Source organism: Schistosoma mansoni (assembly GCF_000237925.1).
Source record: "Schistosoma mansoni, WGS project CABG00000000 data, supercontig 0126, strain Puerto Rico, whole genome shotgun sequence".
Classification (NCBI taxonomy): domain Eukaryota; kingdom Metazoa; phylum Platyhelminthes; class Trematoda; order Strigeidida; family Schistosomatidae; genus Schistosoma; species Schistosoma mansoni.
This window is the reverse complement of record NW_017386035.1, coordinates 184656-198569: the sequence shown is the minus strand read 5'-3', so window position 1 is coordinate 198569 and position 13914 is coordinate 184656. Positions and strand designations below refer to the sequence as shown.

The 13914-nt window shown below is 36.8% G+C and overlaps 1 protein-coding gene across 1 annotated transcript; it reads right to left on the bottom strand.

The window, feature by feature from the left end:
* Window positions 1-10175: 10175 nt before the first annotated feature.
* Window positions 10176-13194, bottom strand: Smp_210050 (subfamily M23B non-peptidase homologue (M23 family); the record flags this gene model as incomplete). The annotated part of the gene is made up of 5 exons (XM_018789986.1): window positions 10176-10358; window positions 12688-12750; window positions 12894-12983; window positions 13022-13067; window positions 13106-13194. Coding segments are annotated over 5 exons (471 nt in total), but the record flags the coding sequence as incomplete, so codon positions are not given.
* Window positions 13195-13914: the final 720 nt, after the last annotated feature.

Sequence of the window (13914 nt, the reverse complement as noted above, 5' to 3'; positions counted from 1 at the left end):
AACAATTAAATTTTATCAAATGAATCGTATAACTGAATGAACCATTATCAATTGATTGTTAGTCCTATGATAGTGTTGTCATATGATAAATAGTTTTTTATTCAGTACAATATATGATTAATAGAGAACTTTATCCTATTTAATTATAAAACACATCTTAATTAATTATTCACGGATTGGTTAGTGAAGGTTTCATATGACATCAAATTACACTTAGTTGATCACATCTAATTGTATTGTCAAGTACATCAAAATTACCTGCTTATGAGCTATGGCCAGTTATTCAGATATTGAGGATATCATATAAGAGTAATCTTCACAGTATATTTCGACTGTCTTACTGTGGGATTCAAGACTTGCTTTGCCTAATTTGGAACTGGCCCTACTTGTATCCAAGTACTGATGTTCATAGTTAAACTTGGATGCATTACTTAACTTTCCAAACACCACGGCGTAATTCACCCAGGGTTCTAATTTCCTCGTTGTGGATATTAAGATATACAATTGGTCAGTCGTTATTGGGATATGTGCATCCTGAACAAATTGTCTGTATTTACAAGTTTTATCATATTTGAATTGTGTTTAGCAAACCTGTTGGAAAAGTTTGTGGTCATCTGGACCCAGTACTTTATTAACATAAAAAACGAGAAGTCATAAACTCTTACATAGTTTAGACATTTTTTACAAACTTTCCATAGAAAATGAACAAATTTAAAATTGATGACTGAATTTCGGTAGATTGCATGAAAATTTCTATTTGTAATACTGTGCAATTTATTCGATAAAGGCAAATGCTTCCGTCATCTTTGCCTTTTAACCTCAGATTGTTAGAAAAGCTTCATATAAACAGTTGTATTCTCACACAATTCCTCCTGTATATGTCTTAAAAAAATACAAGAATAGTGAACATTCTATATTTTCTTCAACAACAGTACTAGTCATTGAAAATAAAACAAATGTACATACTTTATATCTGAAAATTCTTAACTGGCATATGGACACAGATTATTAAAAAACAATAATCGTTTATTTTGTCTTTCATTTATAGCTTAAGTCCTTAATATTGTCTTTATTCCAAAACCGATCGTTCTAGGCACTTCATCACACTTGAAGACAAGTTTTAAGAAAACAGGCTTTTACTCAATTGTACCATATCAATTATCTCTGCAGTAAAAATGCTCCGCAAAATGATACTTGGTTAACAAGTCACCCTTTCAACAGATATTAAACCATTACTAGTCTTATTTGGGTCGAGAAAGGCAAATAATGGTTACACGGCCAGCCGACTGCAACGATGGTTAACCACACTTTGGGCTACGATTATAAGATCAAATACCAGTTCACTACAGCCTTTGGACAAGCTGACACATTAAGGGGAGCTAGGAGGCATATCTTTACTAGATGGCTAGAACACCGCTTTCAAAGAGAACTGTTGTAATAAGTTCATCGACGTGATTCACTGATGGTTGTTGTTTCACGTACCATATTCAACAGCCGAATGGTTGTCCCGGAATCGCTGCGTCAAAACGTTCTCGAACAATATCACAGTAGTCACCCTGGGATCAATAAGATGAAATCGTTGGCTTGGAGTTGCGCTTGTTGGCCTTTAGTGGACAGAGATATCGAAGACAAATGTCATAACTGTTCAGCTTGTCTTCAAGCCGTTAAAAACCCTTCGAAATGTAAACCATGCTCACGGCACAAGCCTACTAGACCCTGAAGATTTTGTAGGTCCAGCTCAAGACATATTTCTAGTTATCATGTATGTATTTACAAAGAAGCCGGAAGCATATATTATGCTGGAGTGTATAGTCGGAGAAACTGTTTCGAGGTTCCATAAACTTTAATGGCGGATGAAGGCTCTCAGTTAGCTTTTGACGTACTCGGGCAATTCTATGTTGTGAATGGAATAGCTCACTTATGCTCTTCACCCTACATTCCCCAGTCTAACAGACAAGGAAAACGCTACATAAACACCTTCAAAATAGCATTACGTAAAGGAAGGGACGCCAAGTCAAGTAGCTAATACAATTTCGACCTGTGGTGACCTACTTTTATGAAGAGAACGCGATTGGCATAATGGAAACAATTATTATTATATCTAACTGTAGCGGTGATTGTTTTACTGTACCTGTCTGTGAAAATTAGAACAACACATGTAAGCGAACAATTGTTTTCAATTAGATCGTCATCAGGCTTTACTCTAATATACATGAATATTTATATGAAAATGTTAGACCAATCAAGGCAATTTGAGTCAATAATCACAATGAAATAGAATATATCACCAAGCATAATAGTTAACAGGACAAGTTGATAGTAAGAAGACAGGTGTACTGATATTAGTAAGAATATTAAATTACGATAACAAAAGTCCTATCAATCTCTGGAAAATTCCCATGTTACAGACCTAAATGATGTACTCTGCTTTAAACTCGGCCAACTTTTTTGTGGATTATTGATTTGCATTTATAATTGTAGAACCTGATGAGAAATTATTGAAAAGAACATTGTTCGTTCATATAATTGTGTCTAATCAATCGTTAAACATTGGAAAGAGGAAGTTAAACGTGGATAAATATACTTAGAATGGTCATCAAAAAATCTTAAAATCATTACGTAATAAGAAGTATGTAAATAATTAGATAGTGACGAATACAAACGGAAACGGAAAATTACAAATTAATAACGGATGTGAAAATAATGCTGATAACAAAATCTGATTGAGAACAATGTCATGTGTTGTGCCTATTTGTTTAAGTGTACCAAAAAACACACTCTTTCGTTGTTTGTGACTTTGTATGAACTCTCGTACGCTCAGTAGTCTCGCTTGTAGACTTTGGCATGATCTCAGCATTATTTCGATAACCAACGAGATCGCCAACAAATGCATCCCAATACAACTTTCAACTGCCTTCTGATATTTGGCCTTCGGATGGATCTAACCTAGCAACTGGCACGAAGTTTTCCTGCAGTCGTGATCATAGTCAACCGCCACTCGACACCAACTACAGACCTTTCACAGAACCACCGCTAACCCTGTTGTGGCAGATGGAAAGTCACCAGCTGACGCCATGTTTGGGATAAATATACTGACTAATTTTAAGCCTATGCTACTGCCGAAAAAGGCGGATTGCGGTTTGGACTTGGCAGGAAGAGTATTCATTAAATCACACCAGCATTGCAAGCTATGAGGACCATGGATAATAGTTCAAAATATGGACAGAGTTTTGTACAAGGTGCGATGAGCTCTCGGAACATGGATAAGGCATATGAACCAAATCCATAAAGACAGAAGAACTATGAAATCTAGTGTTGGTTTAGTGAATCTGTAGTGGCATTGGGCCCCTACCGTACTGCATATATATGTACGGACAATTACAAAGTAAAATCTTCGAATGATGACGAAAGTAACTCAGGAGGGAAGGAAGGAAGGAGACACCGCCGCAGACCAGTCATCAGGCCTAAAGCAAACATGAGAAAGAAGTCATATATTTTAGCAGAGAAAGGTGTTGGAGGAGTCCCAAAAATATCCCTCGGTTAGTCCCTGGAGGCTCGAAAACCCTGAAAGGCTTGTTACTCAATCGACATTGAACAGAACTCTCGCAGTAATATCTAGAAAATTCAGGATCTCGTGCAGCAAGTTTGATGGGATAACTACCTATGCGATTATCATATTTCGCTAAGTTCCAGAAGATTCCAGAAGCTAAAAGCCGTCTGTAACTGTGTAAATACTGTTGTCTGTCCGTCCCTTAACTAGCTTTGGAGTAAAGAATTTTATTCACTTTTCGCTCACTTCCTCTTGTGTTCAAGTTGCTTTGTAGATTTTGCTTGGGTTTATTAGAATAGCTTAGGAAACCGATCCATCTACTACCATCGGTTTCATTGATAACCCTGAGGTCATTCGGTAGGAGAGTCATGAAAACCAGTGACATTCGGTTCTATGAACCTAAGAATACCTGGTAGAACGTTCTGCGAGTCTGTTCTTTGCCTTAATCTTTATACCTATTTTGTGTTCTTCAATTTTATTGTTCATGTATTTTAAAATTCAGAACGTCCTAACATTCGTGAACATGTTCCCCAAATTAAAACTAACGCGACTCCCACTAGATTATCTCGTAGCCTCGTCATGATGGGCGGAGACTGATTTTAATATAGTATTAGGATAGCTTCTGTGCCATAGGAAGTGACATTCAGAAACTGCACTCACTAGTGTCACAAAATGGTATGGGGAATTAGGACTAGAAGTCCGAGTTAGAACTCATAGTTGCAAGTATATTAGACAGCGGAAATCAGACACACCCACAATTTATTGACATGTACATACTCTAAAGGCTCTACATATTGACAGATGTTTCCGAAGTTTTTAGCAACCATTGCACGGCTGTGTGAAGTCGTTTTCAGGTCTTGGTTAACGGCGACTCCTAGGTCAGTTTATGTTTGAACAAAAAACAGCTTGATGTTATTCACCGTATAAGTACTTGTATGTTGGTGGCAAGTATAGATTATAATTAACTTCAAAGCATTTGTCGGCAACTACTGAATCCTAAACCGTACTGTTAATTTTCAGGCTTTGGACGATCACCTTCATTTTTTAACACTCTTCATATCCTGATATAGTCAACATATAACAAAACCGGTGATGAGAAGAGACTAGGAGGATCATTCATAAACAACACGAATATCAATGGTCTCAACACTGTACCGTCGGGTACTCCAATAAGCTCAGATTTTCAGCCAGAAACTTGGAGTCAATTCATACCCTTTGTTGATGCCCAGCTGGGGAATCCTTTATTCACATAAGTAGTTAATCTCCGACCTCCATATCACCTACTTTGGATGGCAGTGTATTTTGTAGAACTCTGCCAAGGGTCATACCGAAATCAGTAGAGTGTTACGTTACAAGAACCTTTTGACCCTTCAAAGAACACCCACGACACGGGCTACTATTAGGTTCTTAAGTCGTACTGCTCCTCATGAAGGACCACGTTTACGCCCTGATCGTTGAATACATTCTTCTTGGTGACTTCTTCTGGAATCTCAACGACCATACCGTTTAAGCTTAAGGGGCGACAGTTTTAAGGCCTACATTACGTGCCTCTTTTGAAAAGAAGACTTACTTTAGCGTTCTTACAGTTAGTTATGAAGGCGTGATCAGTCTATGTAACCCCTTGCATTTTTTTATCCAATATATCACTCTCTTCTTAGCCCAAATGTGTTTTTCAGAAGTTTTAAACTTCACATTGCTGATTGTCACGATAGGAGGAGTCATTATATACTGTGATGTGACTTCCACATAAAGTCTTATAGATTGGGTAGTCACGTCATGACAAATCTGCAATTTAGGGGCTAGGTCTATCTTTGTAGTAGCAAAGATAAATGTACCAATATAGGACTGGACCACAATTCTACATGCTTTTCTGCACGATATTCATTGCTGAAGTAGGCTAAAAATACCTGAGCTCTGCCAAAGTTGTCCTCTACTGGTGACACTGTACTACAAAATATACTGGGACTCCTCTTGTTAATCCTTCAGTCTGTGTACGAATATGCGCGTTATAGAAATTCTACTTGCTTATTAACAAGCTTTTCTTTACGTATTCTTATAATATTAATAATATATTTCTGCAAGGGCAGGTACACGCCATTTTCACAGACATGATCTACAAGTCACAACATATACTGGTTCACAGTATGCATCCCAAGCAGGATTGTTTAGTAAATATAATCTATAAAAGTTGGTAGCAGTTCATTCATTCACATATAATGTGTATTCTTCAAAATATTTTCCAAAGTGGCATCGCGTCCACGTTACATACCAGATCCAATCTGGACAAAAATTGTATTAGTATTTTGGTCGTGCTAAGTATTTATGTAATGCAGCCTTTTAAGTTTATAGTTGTTATAAAGTAGACTTGTGAAGCTTCTGGTGCGAACTATGACCTTGGGAAAGCGCATATGTTGAGCTTGTTCCAGATGTCAGAAGTTACATAGCTTCACCCTCAGAGCAAGATTCTGAGGAGAAAAATAAGAAATCGAGGAACAACAAGGCATTCGGATATGAAAGATAACCAATGCTTAACATTTGGTAGTGGAACAGACGGAAGTATGATAAATTAGTAGATCAAATTGATACTAGCTCATGTTGCTAGAGTGAAATGTGATCAGGGGCTCCAGGTGAGAGAATGCAGTAATAAAGAACAATGAGTTGGGATATTTGTCAAGGTGAGTAGGTTCGAATGAGGGCATGGAAGTCAAGGTTGGAATGAAGAAGACTGTTTATTAGAACAGGGAGTGCATATAGAGAGTAGGGTGTTAAGTAAACTAACAACCACATCCTTTACAGTCTGTTTCTTTTCACCATCCGATGCCTACCACACAGTTCTCATGTAAAAGTCCGAGTTAGCATGTTATAGGTTGTCTTAGTAGAATAGTTGATTCAGCATAAAAATTAGAGACATGAGTTTGAATGGTGAGTGTAGGAGAACAACCTCAATATCACAGATTGATTGATTTGTTCTCATCCATAAAGAGCCTGATGCAGACAAAATGTTCTGCCCCATAAACACGAGTGGATTGAAGTCATCGCCCTCACCATCAATGCTTGCCGGTCAGTAACTCCACCCTCCCTCCTTTATATACTTGCGTAGAGGGGAAAAATATTCGGGCTTTTCAGTAGTGAGATTTTGTGTCATTCATACCCAGGAATCTATATCTTCCATACTTTTACCTCCTACTACGGAGAGTGTAGGGACCTACTTACTGAACAATAGTGCGTGAGGTTCTCAGATTGCATTGAATGTAATATGAAAAATATGATGTTCTGATGATTATATACAAATTCTTAGAAACCTCTCAATTAGTTTCTGTGTAGAATTGTAGTCCAACCAGGCAATCTGCTTTGGATCCTGTGTTTGGTTTATCATGTATTTCATCCCCGACCATTCAATTTAGCTCAAGTTGACACATCATTGTTCGCAATGGTCTGAAAATGAAAGACTAGGGCTGCTTGGTCACTTTTACTGAAGGTTAACGTACAACCGAGGTTTATGAAGTCCACTGAAGATGACTCACTCCGTAACTAGTTGACTTCTTATGCATAGCATCTAGGCATACGTGATAATCACTTCAACCACTTTTGGTTGGCAAAGATTTTTCGACAACTTGGTCCTTAAATTTTTAAAATCCACTGAAGGTGCATTAAAGTCTGTAAGTGTATCTTACTCCACAAATGAGATTATAGGAACTTCAAATGTTTAGCCATTCTTATTAGTGGATTCCATAAGTTAAACCACTTATCTGCCAACACTTTATGTTAACACTGTCCCTAGCAACTTCAAATTATTTGAATAATATCTAACATCAACAGTGGTAAACCCGATCGACATAGTTTGGTAATCATTGTTTTGTTGTTCCGGGCTGTCTGTTTTCATTTTACTTTCTCTAGTTGTAGATAATTATCAATAATTCGCTCTGGCACGGAAAATAACCTTAAATAACACCGTTCAGAAACCAACAGGCTATCCACTTCAGAAAAAGAAAATTAAAAGCTCCTTGCTGATGTATTGGATTGCCGTATTACATGTCATAAATGTACTACTTAAGCGATTACTGAACTAGCAAACTTAGAACAATCTTATATCACATGTTTGTTCTCTACGTCTAATGTTACTATTTATATCAAACTGATCATGCCTGTCAACTTGCGTGAATTCGGTAATTATTATTTTCAGAATATATATATTATGTGTGAAGATTGGACATTGACCGAGTGTTCAATCCTCTTAAAAAAAACCTCAGTCACCTCATGAGTCGAACTACAGTATACCAAACCAGTAAGCGACTCCTGTGTCTTTCATTTTAGGCGCAAACCGACTAATTTTCACAATTGAGTCCCCTGAAATATATTTTCTGAAAGATTAGTTTTTTTAATGAATAAAGTCGCTCTCCGTTTACGTCTCTGATTTCTGTCAGCTCTCACTAATGAGGAATTTTTGAAATCAAGTTGCCCATTGTCTAAAAGCTGGACTAGCCAGGCTTCTGTTATGGCAATTGCATCCGATTTAGTAGAGCCTCTCTGTACATCAAGCTTCAATGCTTGTTCATTAAGTGCCAGAAATTCATCTAACAGACCTAAGATTATTTTGGTGGTTTTGTGCTGTACCTTAGGTGTCTTTGGCATTATTAAGGCCTCAACACCTAAAAATATGCATTTCCAACGTCCTCTTTACAAGCATTTGATCATAGTTTCAGTTCTTTTTTAGCTTCCATCTTTTCCAAACAGTTCACTGGCGAAAATCTTTTCTGGATGAAGGCCCCTGATCCCTTGGAGCAAACACATTTTGCTGTACTAAACCTCGTTAGTAGCCCAGTTTGACACCTAGTCTATAAATCCTTATCATGATGAAGCACTACTTGGCTAATTAGACATTCTTATGAACCGAACGTCATGTTCGAAGTTAATTATTGTCTCAGAGCTCTCCTTAATGTAGCGGAAGATTTCAGAGATATTGATTCCTAAGTACAAGGTCGTTATTGCTGGACATATAATAATCGGGTAGAATATTATTAGCTGTTGAATACATGGAGAAGATCGGCAAGTGGTCGGGAAATTAAGATGGCTTGGGTCAGCCTTTCGATTATAATCACTCTTTGCATTCTCTTGCTTTTAAAAATAAATTTACTATTCTATCACCAACTTTAATGTTTTCTGAGATTGTTCTTGAAAGAAAAACTACTGAATGTTATGATATGACGAGTCAGCATAGACGGTGATTTAGCTTCGACTTAAGATTCTAGAGATCAGGTAGTCTTATCATGGCAAGTCCACAATATTGGTTTAGATCACTTACTCCGGTAGCATAGTTAAGTTCATTATTACCGGCGTAGACTTACTAAAGGTGACTTTTGACTCTGACCAGTCTTCGATTTGATAACTACGATTAGGGATTTGACTGTTCTCTAGTGATTATAGAACATTTCTTACTCGGAAGTTTTCCCAAATAATCGGTTTTCAATGGAGTTGCATTCAACTTCGGGTCACACCCAATATGATAGCCCGAAAAATTTTGGACAATATTGATGGTCATGTCATGTGGTTTTTTATATTTCCTGCTAGAATATACTTAGTTTTACGATTGGGTTTCCCAGGAGTTTACTGACTGCTGATATTTAGGGGGAGATGTACCGAAGAAATCATCTTTTTTATCTGCTTTCTTGGTCTCTTATTACTGAAAGACGTTCTTGTGGTCTGTCTTTATTCCCTCGATTTGTATGGCACAATCTTTTTTAATCCTACTTGAGATGACTGCATATCGATGTGTGTGTTGACAGGACAAACATCCTTAGATTCATCCTGGACGATGACAACAGATCTGGGCTTATCAATATAATTTTTAGTTGTGTTCGCCATTGCAACAGCACCCAATAGTCGTTTTATCCGAGCAGCACTGCTAGCACAACCCCATATGTCCAGTTTTACCCGGCTTTTCGAAATTCCCAGCTGTTAGATTAGCGGTAAGCACGCGGCGATAAATGGGAAAGTCAACAAGTTTGGTATATGGCAAAATGCGAACCGCGAAGTGTTAATTTAAAAGGTATAACAAACAGAAGATGTGTCCTAACTGTGAGGGTACAGATGCTAAAAAAGTTCTTTGGATAAAGGAGTTACTCTAGATAATACTTTGACGGAAATTCATTTGACTTGGAGTTGTTAGTAATCGCACTAAAATGGAAATAAAAGTAGGAAAGGATTTTCAGAAATTTTATTGCTGTAAAAAGAATCCAGGACTGAATTAGTCTGATCTAATCTGCAGTGCTTTCAATTTTAGTCAAGCTGTCCTAGGTGTCAGCTAATTAACGTGTTTAAAGTATATAAACATCAGTAATGACAATGGAATATGATTATTAGGTAAAGAGGTACATAGTCGACCAAACAAAAGGCTTTTAAAAAGTTTGACATACAAGGCATAAGAATTGGTAAGGCTATTCGGTACAAGTTAATCAATAGAACCGAATTCATGCATTTGATAGTCACATGGTCAAGTAGATATCGTATGACAAAATACGTATATGATTATTGTCATTGGACATGTTTGTATTAAATGCCATGTACGGAAACACCTTTATCAAGCACTAAGTACCCATGATATCTTTAAGTTAGAGAGAGCGAACTTTCAGGCGAAAATCAAACATATCACTTCGATTACCGTCCAGATGCGGTGCTTCTCTGGCATGAGTGGTACTGTATCAGGGAGAAAATTGCAAATGTAACCTAAATTTACTTCAGAAAATCCGTTCACGGGATTGGGCATACAAGGTTTGTGTTGGGCCAAAAATACCTCAGGAATGACTGACCTTAGGTAAGGTGGATTCAAAAAAGTTTAATTCGAGTAGTAGTCCTCTCGACATTCTCTTGGGAAACAGTACTTAGTGGAGTTTGATAATTATATTGATCTGTTAATTTCTGTATATATCTATAATCATCGAACTTCCAAGTGTCGTGAACTCTTGAATGCTACTTGATCTGGTGAATAGTAGTATGGGAAAGAGCATCATAGGCTGGTAATGTGTGATCATTTATGTTGTTCAGCTCTGAAGTCATGCTGAGCTGGTTCACAATATGTTTAGTATCTGTTACTAGCGTTAAGTATGTTGTAACGAATGGGTTATACACGGTCACTGTACATGTCCCATTATAACTATTTATCCGTCCACAGCGAAAGAAGGACAGATACAAATGACATAGTTTATTGCAGTCGCGAGTCAACTATTCTTACGAACAGGCTGTGTCTATAGCACATGGTCTCTTAAAGTTTTTTACAGTTTATTGTGACAAAAGATAAATTTTTCAACACCTAGTTAGTCTTCTTACCTTGCAACACTGCCCATCAAAAAGAGGATGATAATAAACCAATGTTAACAGTCACAGAGACAAGCGAAATAAATTAATAAACGTCATTCTATGGATTTTCGGCACAACCCAGTAAGTTTATCAAAATGTGTCACTTTGGCAGCTCAATAGGGACTAACTGTGAAATTCACGAGACGTATTTTCTGTTAGGCCTGATGATTTTGTTTCTGATTTATGTCAGATACATTTCTAAGTATATTCGGAAACTCGGAAAGCATAGCAAGTGTATTCGAAAGCAAACGAATAAATTCATCTTTGTCTTCAGATTTTTTTACACACTTGTGATTGGAGTGTCGTCTGTGCTTTCGAGAAAAGACGAGATGACGTGCCCTCCAGCATTCCTACTCTAAAACACCGATTTAAGTCTGAGTCTACTATTTAAAACCTAAATAATTTTCCCATAACAGGATAATTCTGGAGTTCATATGAATTATTTATTTCTGATAATTTCATCTAGCCTTTCATGAACTACGGACTTTGCAATGATTGCGCGGTTTTCAATCCTTCTCCAAGGCGCGCGTTTTGTAAATTAGTGAGTGCAATTTAGTTTTCTTTTGGTTTAAGTCACCTACTTTCATTGTGATTGGGGGAGGAATAACCTTTAAACAGTCATAAAGATTATCCTAGAGGTTTCCAGTCAGTAAAAAGAGCTTCTTACAAGGAAGACGACGTTGCACAATGTGATGTGATTCTATGTTGTAAAGGGATTTAATATATCTTACCGTTAACTCTAGCTATCGATGGATTATATAATGACATACGCGCTATTTCTAGTGGACGCTGGACGTTTGTCCTCTTAAACCCTTAAAAGAACACAAAGAGGTCCAATAGGACCACAGTTATAATGAGGGTTGGTTATTTAGGGTAAAAATTAAGGGTTTTGGGTCAAGGTTTTAATTTCAAATTAACACAAACTATAATGCAGAAACACTCTGTAGCAGTATGAGTCCGTAAATTTCGCTCACAAGCCAAATGTGCCGTTTGGTTGTTTCGTCCGTAAGATGTAGTGCCACCAGGTTTAGGCTTGTTACAGAATGTAGTACTGTATTGAGTACTTCTTTATCTCAGTCCTCTTGAGGATAATATTTGTCAATGACAGGCAAATTTTGGTGAAAATCCAGTTATTTTCGAAACTACTCAGTGCTTTTGAACTTATTCACGCTACAGTTGATATGTTTTCAGTTTTGTTTTATATCTAAAGGGGTTCACTAACGCACTGGTAATGGCTATGCGAAAATTCACCATTGACCTTATCGAGTTGCAGTATACATAAAGCCACTAAAAACTTTGGAGTACAATGCCCCACTACGTTAAGAAGGTTTTCTTTGGCGAATTAATGAGTTGGGAAAGTCAATAGTTTATAGGCATGAGAAATTTCTACCTAGACTGTATTTGCACAAATACTTGCCAGTTTTACGCCCTTCATTCTTTTGCTAGAACACTAGTGGCTTGTTATTCTTTACTACGAGTTTTTGATGTTGCAGATATTCGTGTTTTTTCTAAGAATAATGATAAACCTTACCAATGCCTCAACTTGTATTTTTATTTCTCTTTAGATAACGTGTCCTTATGGAGAACCCTGTTTTTGATGATCCTGGCAATGAAGCCAAATATTGGCGACAAAAGGCTGAAGAGTACCGTAGCGGGTAAGCTTCCTATTACAGTGTTTGTATTCTTACGATGATTAATAGTATGGAAGAAGCACGAGAAGAGCTGGAGGACTTCCAGATTAGCTCACGAGAACTGGAACTAGAGCTTGAGACTCAATTGGAACAATTAGAAAAGCGTAATTCAGAGCTAGTTGTATTGTGCGAAAAGCTAACTGTTGAAAAAGATACCTACCGTGTAAGTGTAAACACAGTGATATTTTGAGACAGCTGTTCTGGATAAAAAATAATATTTTCGGTTCTTGCTATTTGTAGCATAAGGCGGAAAATAGTCAAGAATGTGTTAATCACGAAATAACTAGACTTCAAGATGAATTAGAGAAGTCGAAGTTAGAACGAGAGAAAATGCACAGATATATCCGGGAGCTGGAACAGTTAAATGACGATTTAGAACGTTCTAAAAGGTATTTTATAAGTTTGACGCTCCAATAACTCTTTACAGAGCGGCAGTTGTAACATTAGAAGATTTTGAATCCCGCTTAAACCAGGTAAAAAAGGTGCTCTTCATACATGCTTGGTTTTACAGGCTATTGAGAGAAATGCATTTTTGGAGAATGAGTTAGATGAAAAGGAGGATCTAATGGTAACTGTCCAGCGACTTAAAGATGAAACTAGAGGTTAGTGTCATAAACGTTTTAAGAATCGATCAAATAATTTGATTTTATCTCTTAGCGTATAAATTTATTTTACAAAGCTTATTATGTATGGTTTTGCATTGCAGACGGGTTTATGAGTAAATGTAAAGGTTGGATATATATAAATATATATATATATATATACAAGTTCTAATATTTCTGTATTGCCTCGTTATCCCATCACGGGATGTACTAGTTACCTATGTTATAATTAGCTTATATATTGTCAGTGTTAAAAATTAGCGACTATATCCTCTGTATCCGCTTTTTTTCTCACTATTATAGGTATCTAATCACTCGTCCTTTCTGTCGGTTAGCTACTTATAAATCTCAATTTTTCTTTCGTCATATTTTTACAACTGAGACTTTTGATGTGATTATACATCTTTTGAATAATATGCAGCCTTCTAATGATGGTTATAAGCTCTGTTAGTTCAGTTTTTTTCGAGCAACGTAATGTGATCAAAATTTCTTTATAAAACAGTTGTTAACAGCTCACTTTTTAAATATGAAAGACACAAAGGTTTAGGTACTATAGTTATTATTGTTTACTGAACATAGTCGAGGGCAGTAGCTTTCTAAATATTTGGATGTATATAGATCCAAATGTTTGGAATCACATTGTTGTAAGGAAGCTCTTGTCAAAACGAATGATAATTAGCTCATTCATCAGGCACTTCGGTATATGCCACACTATGTA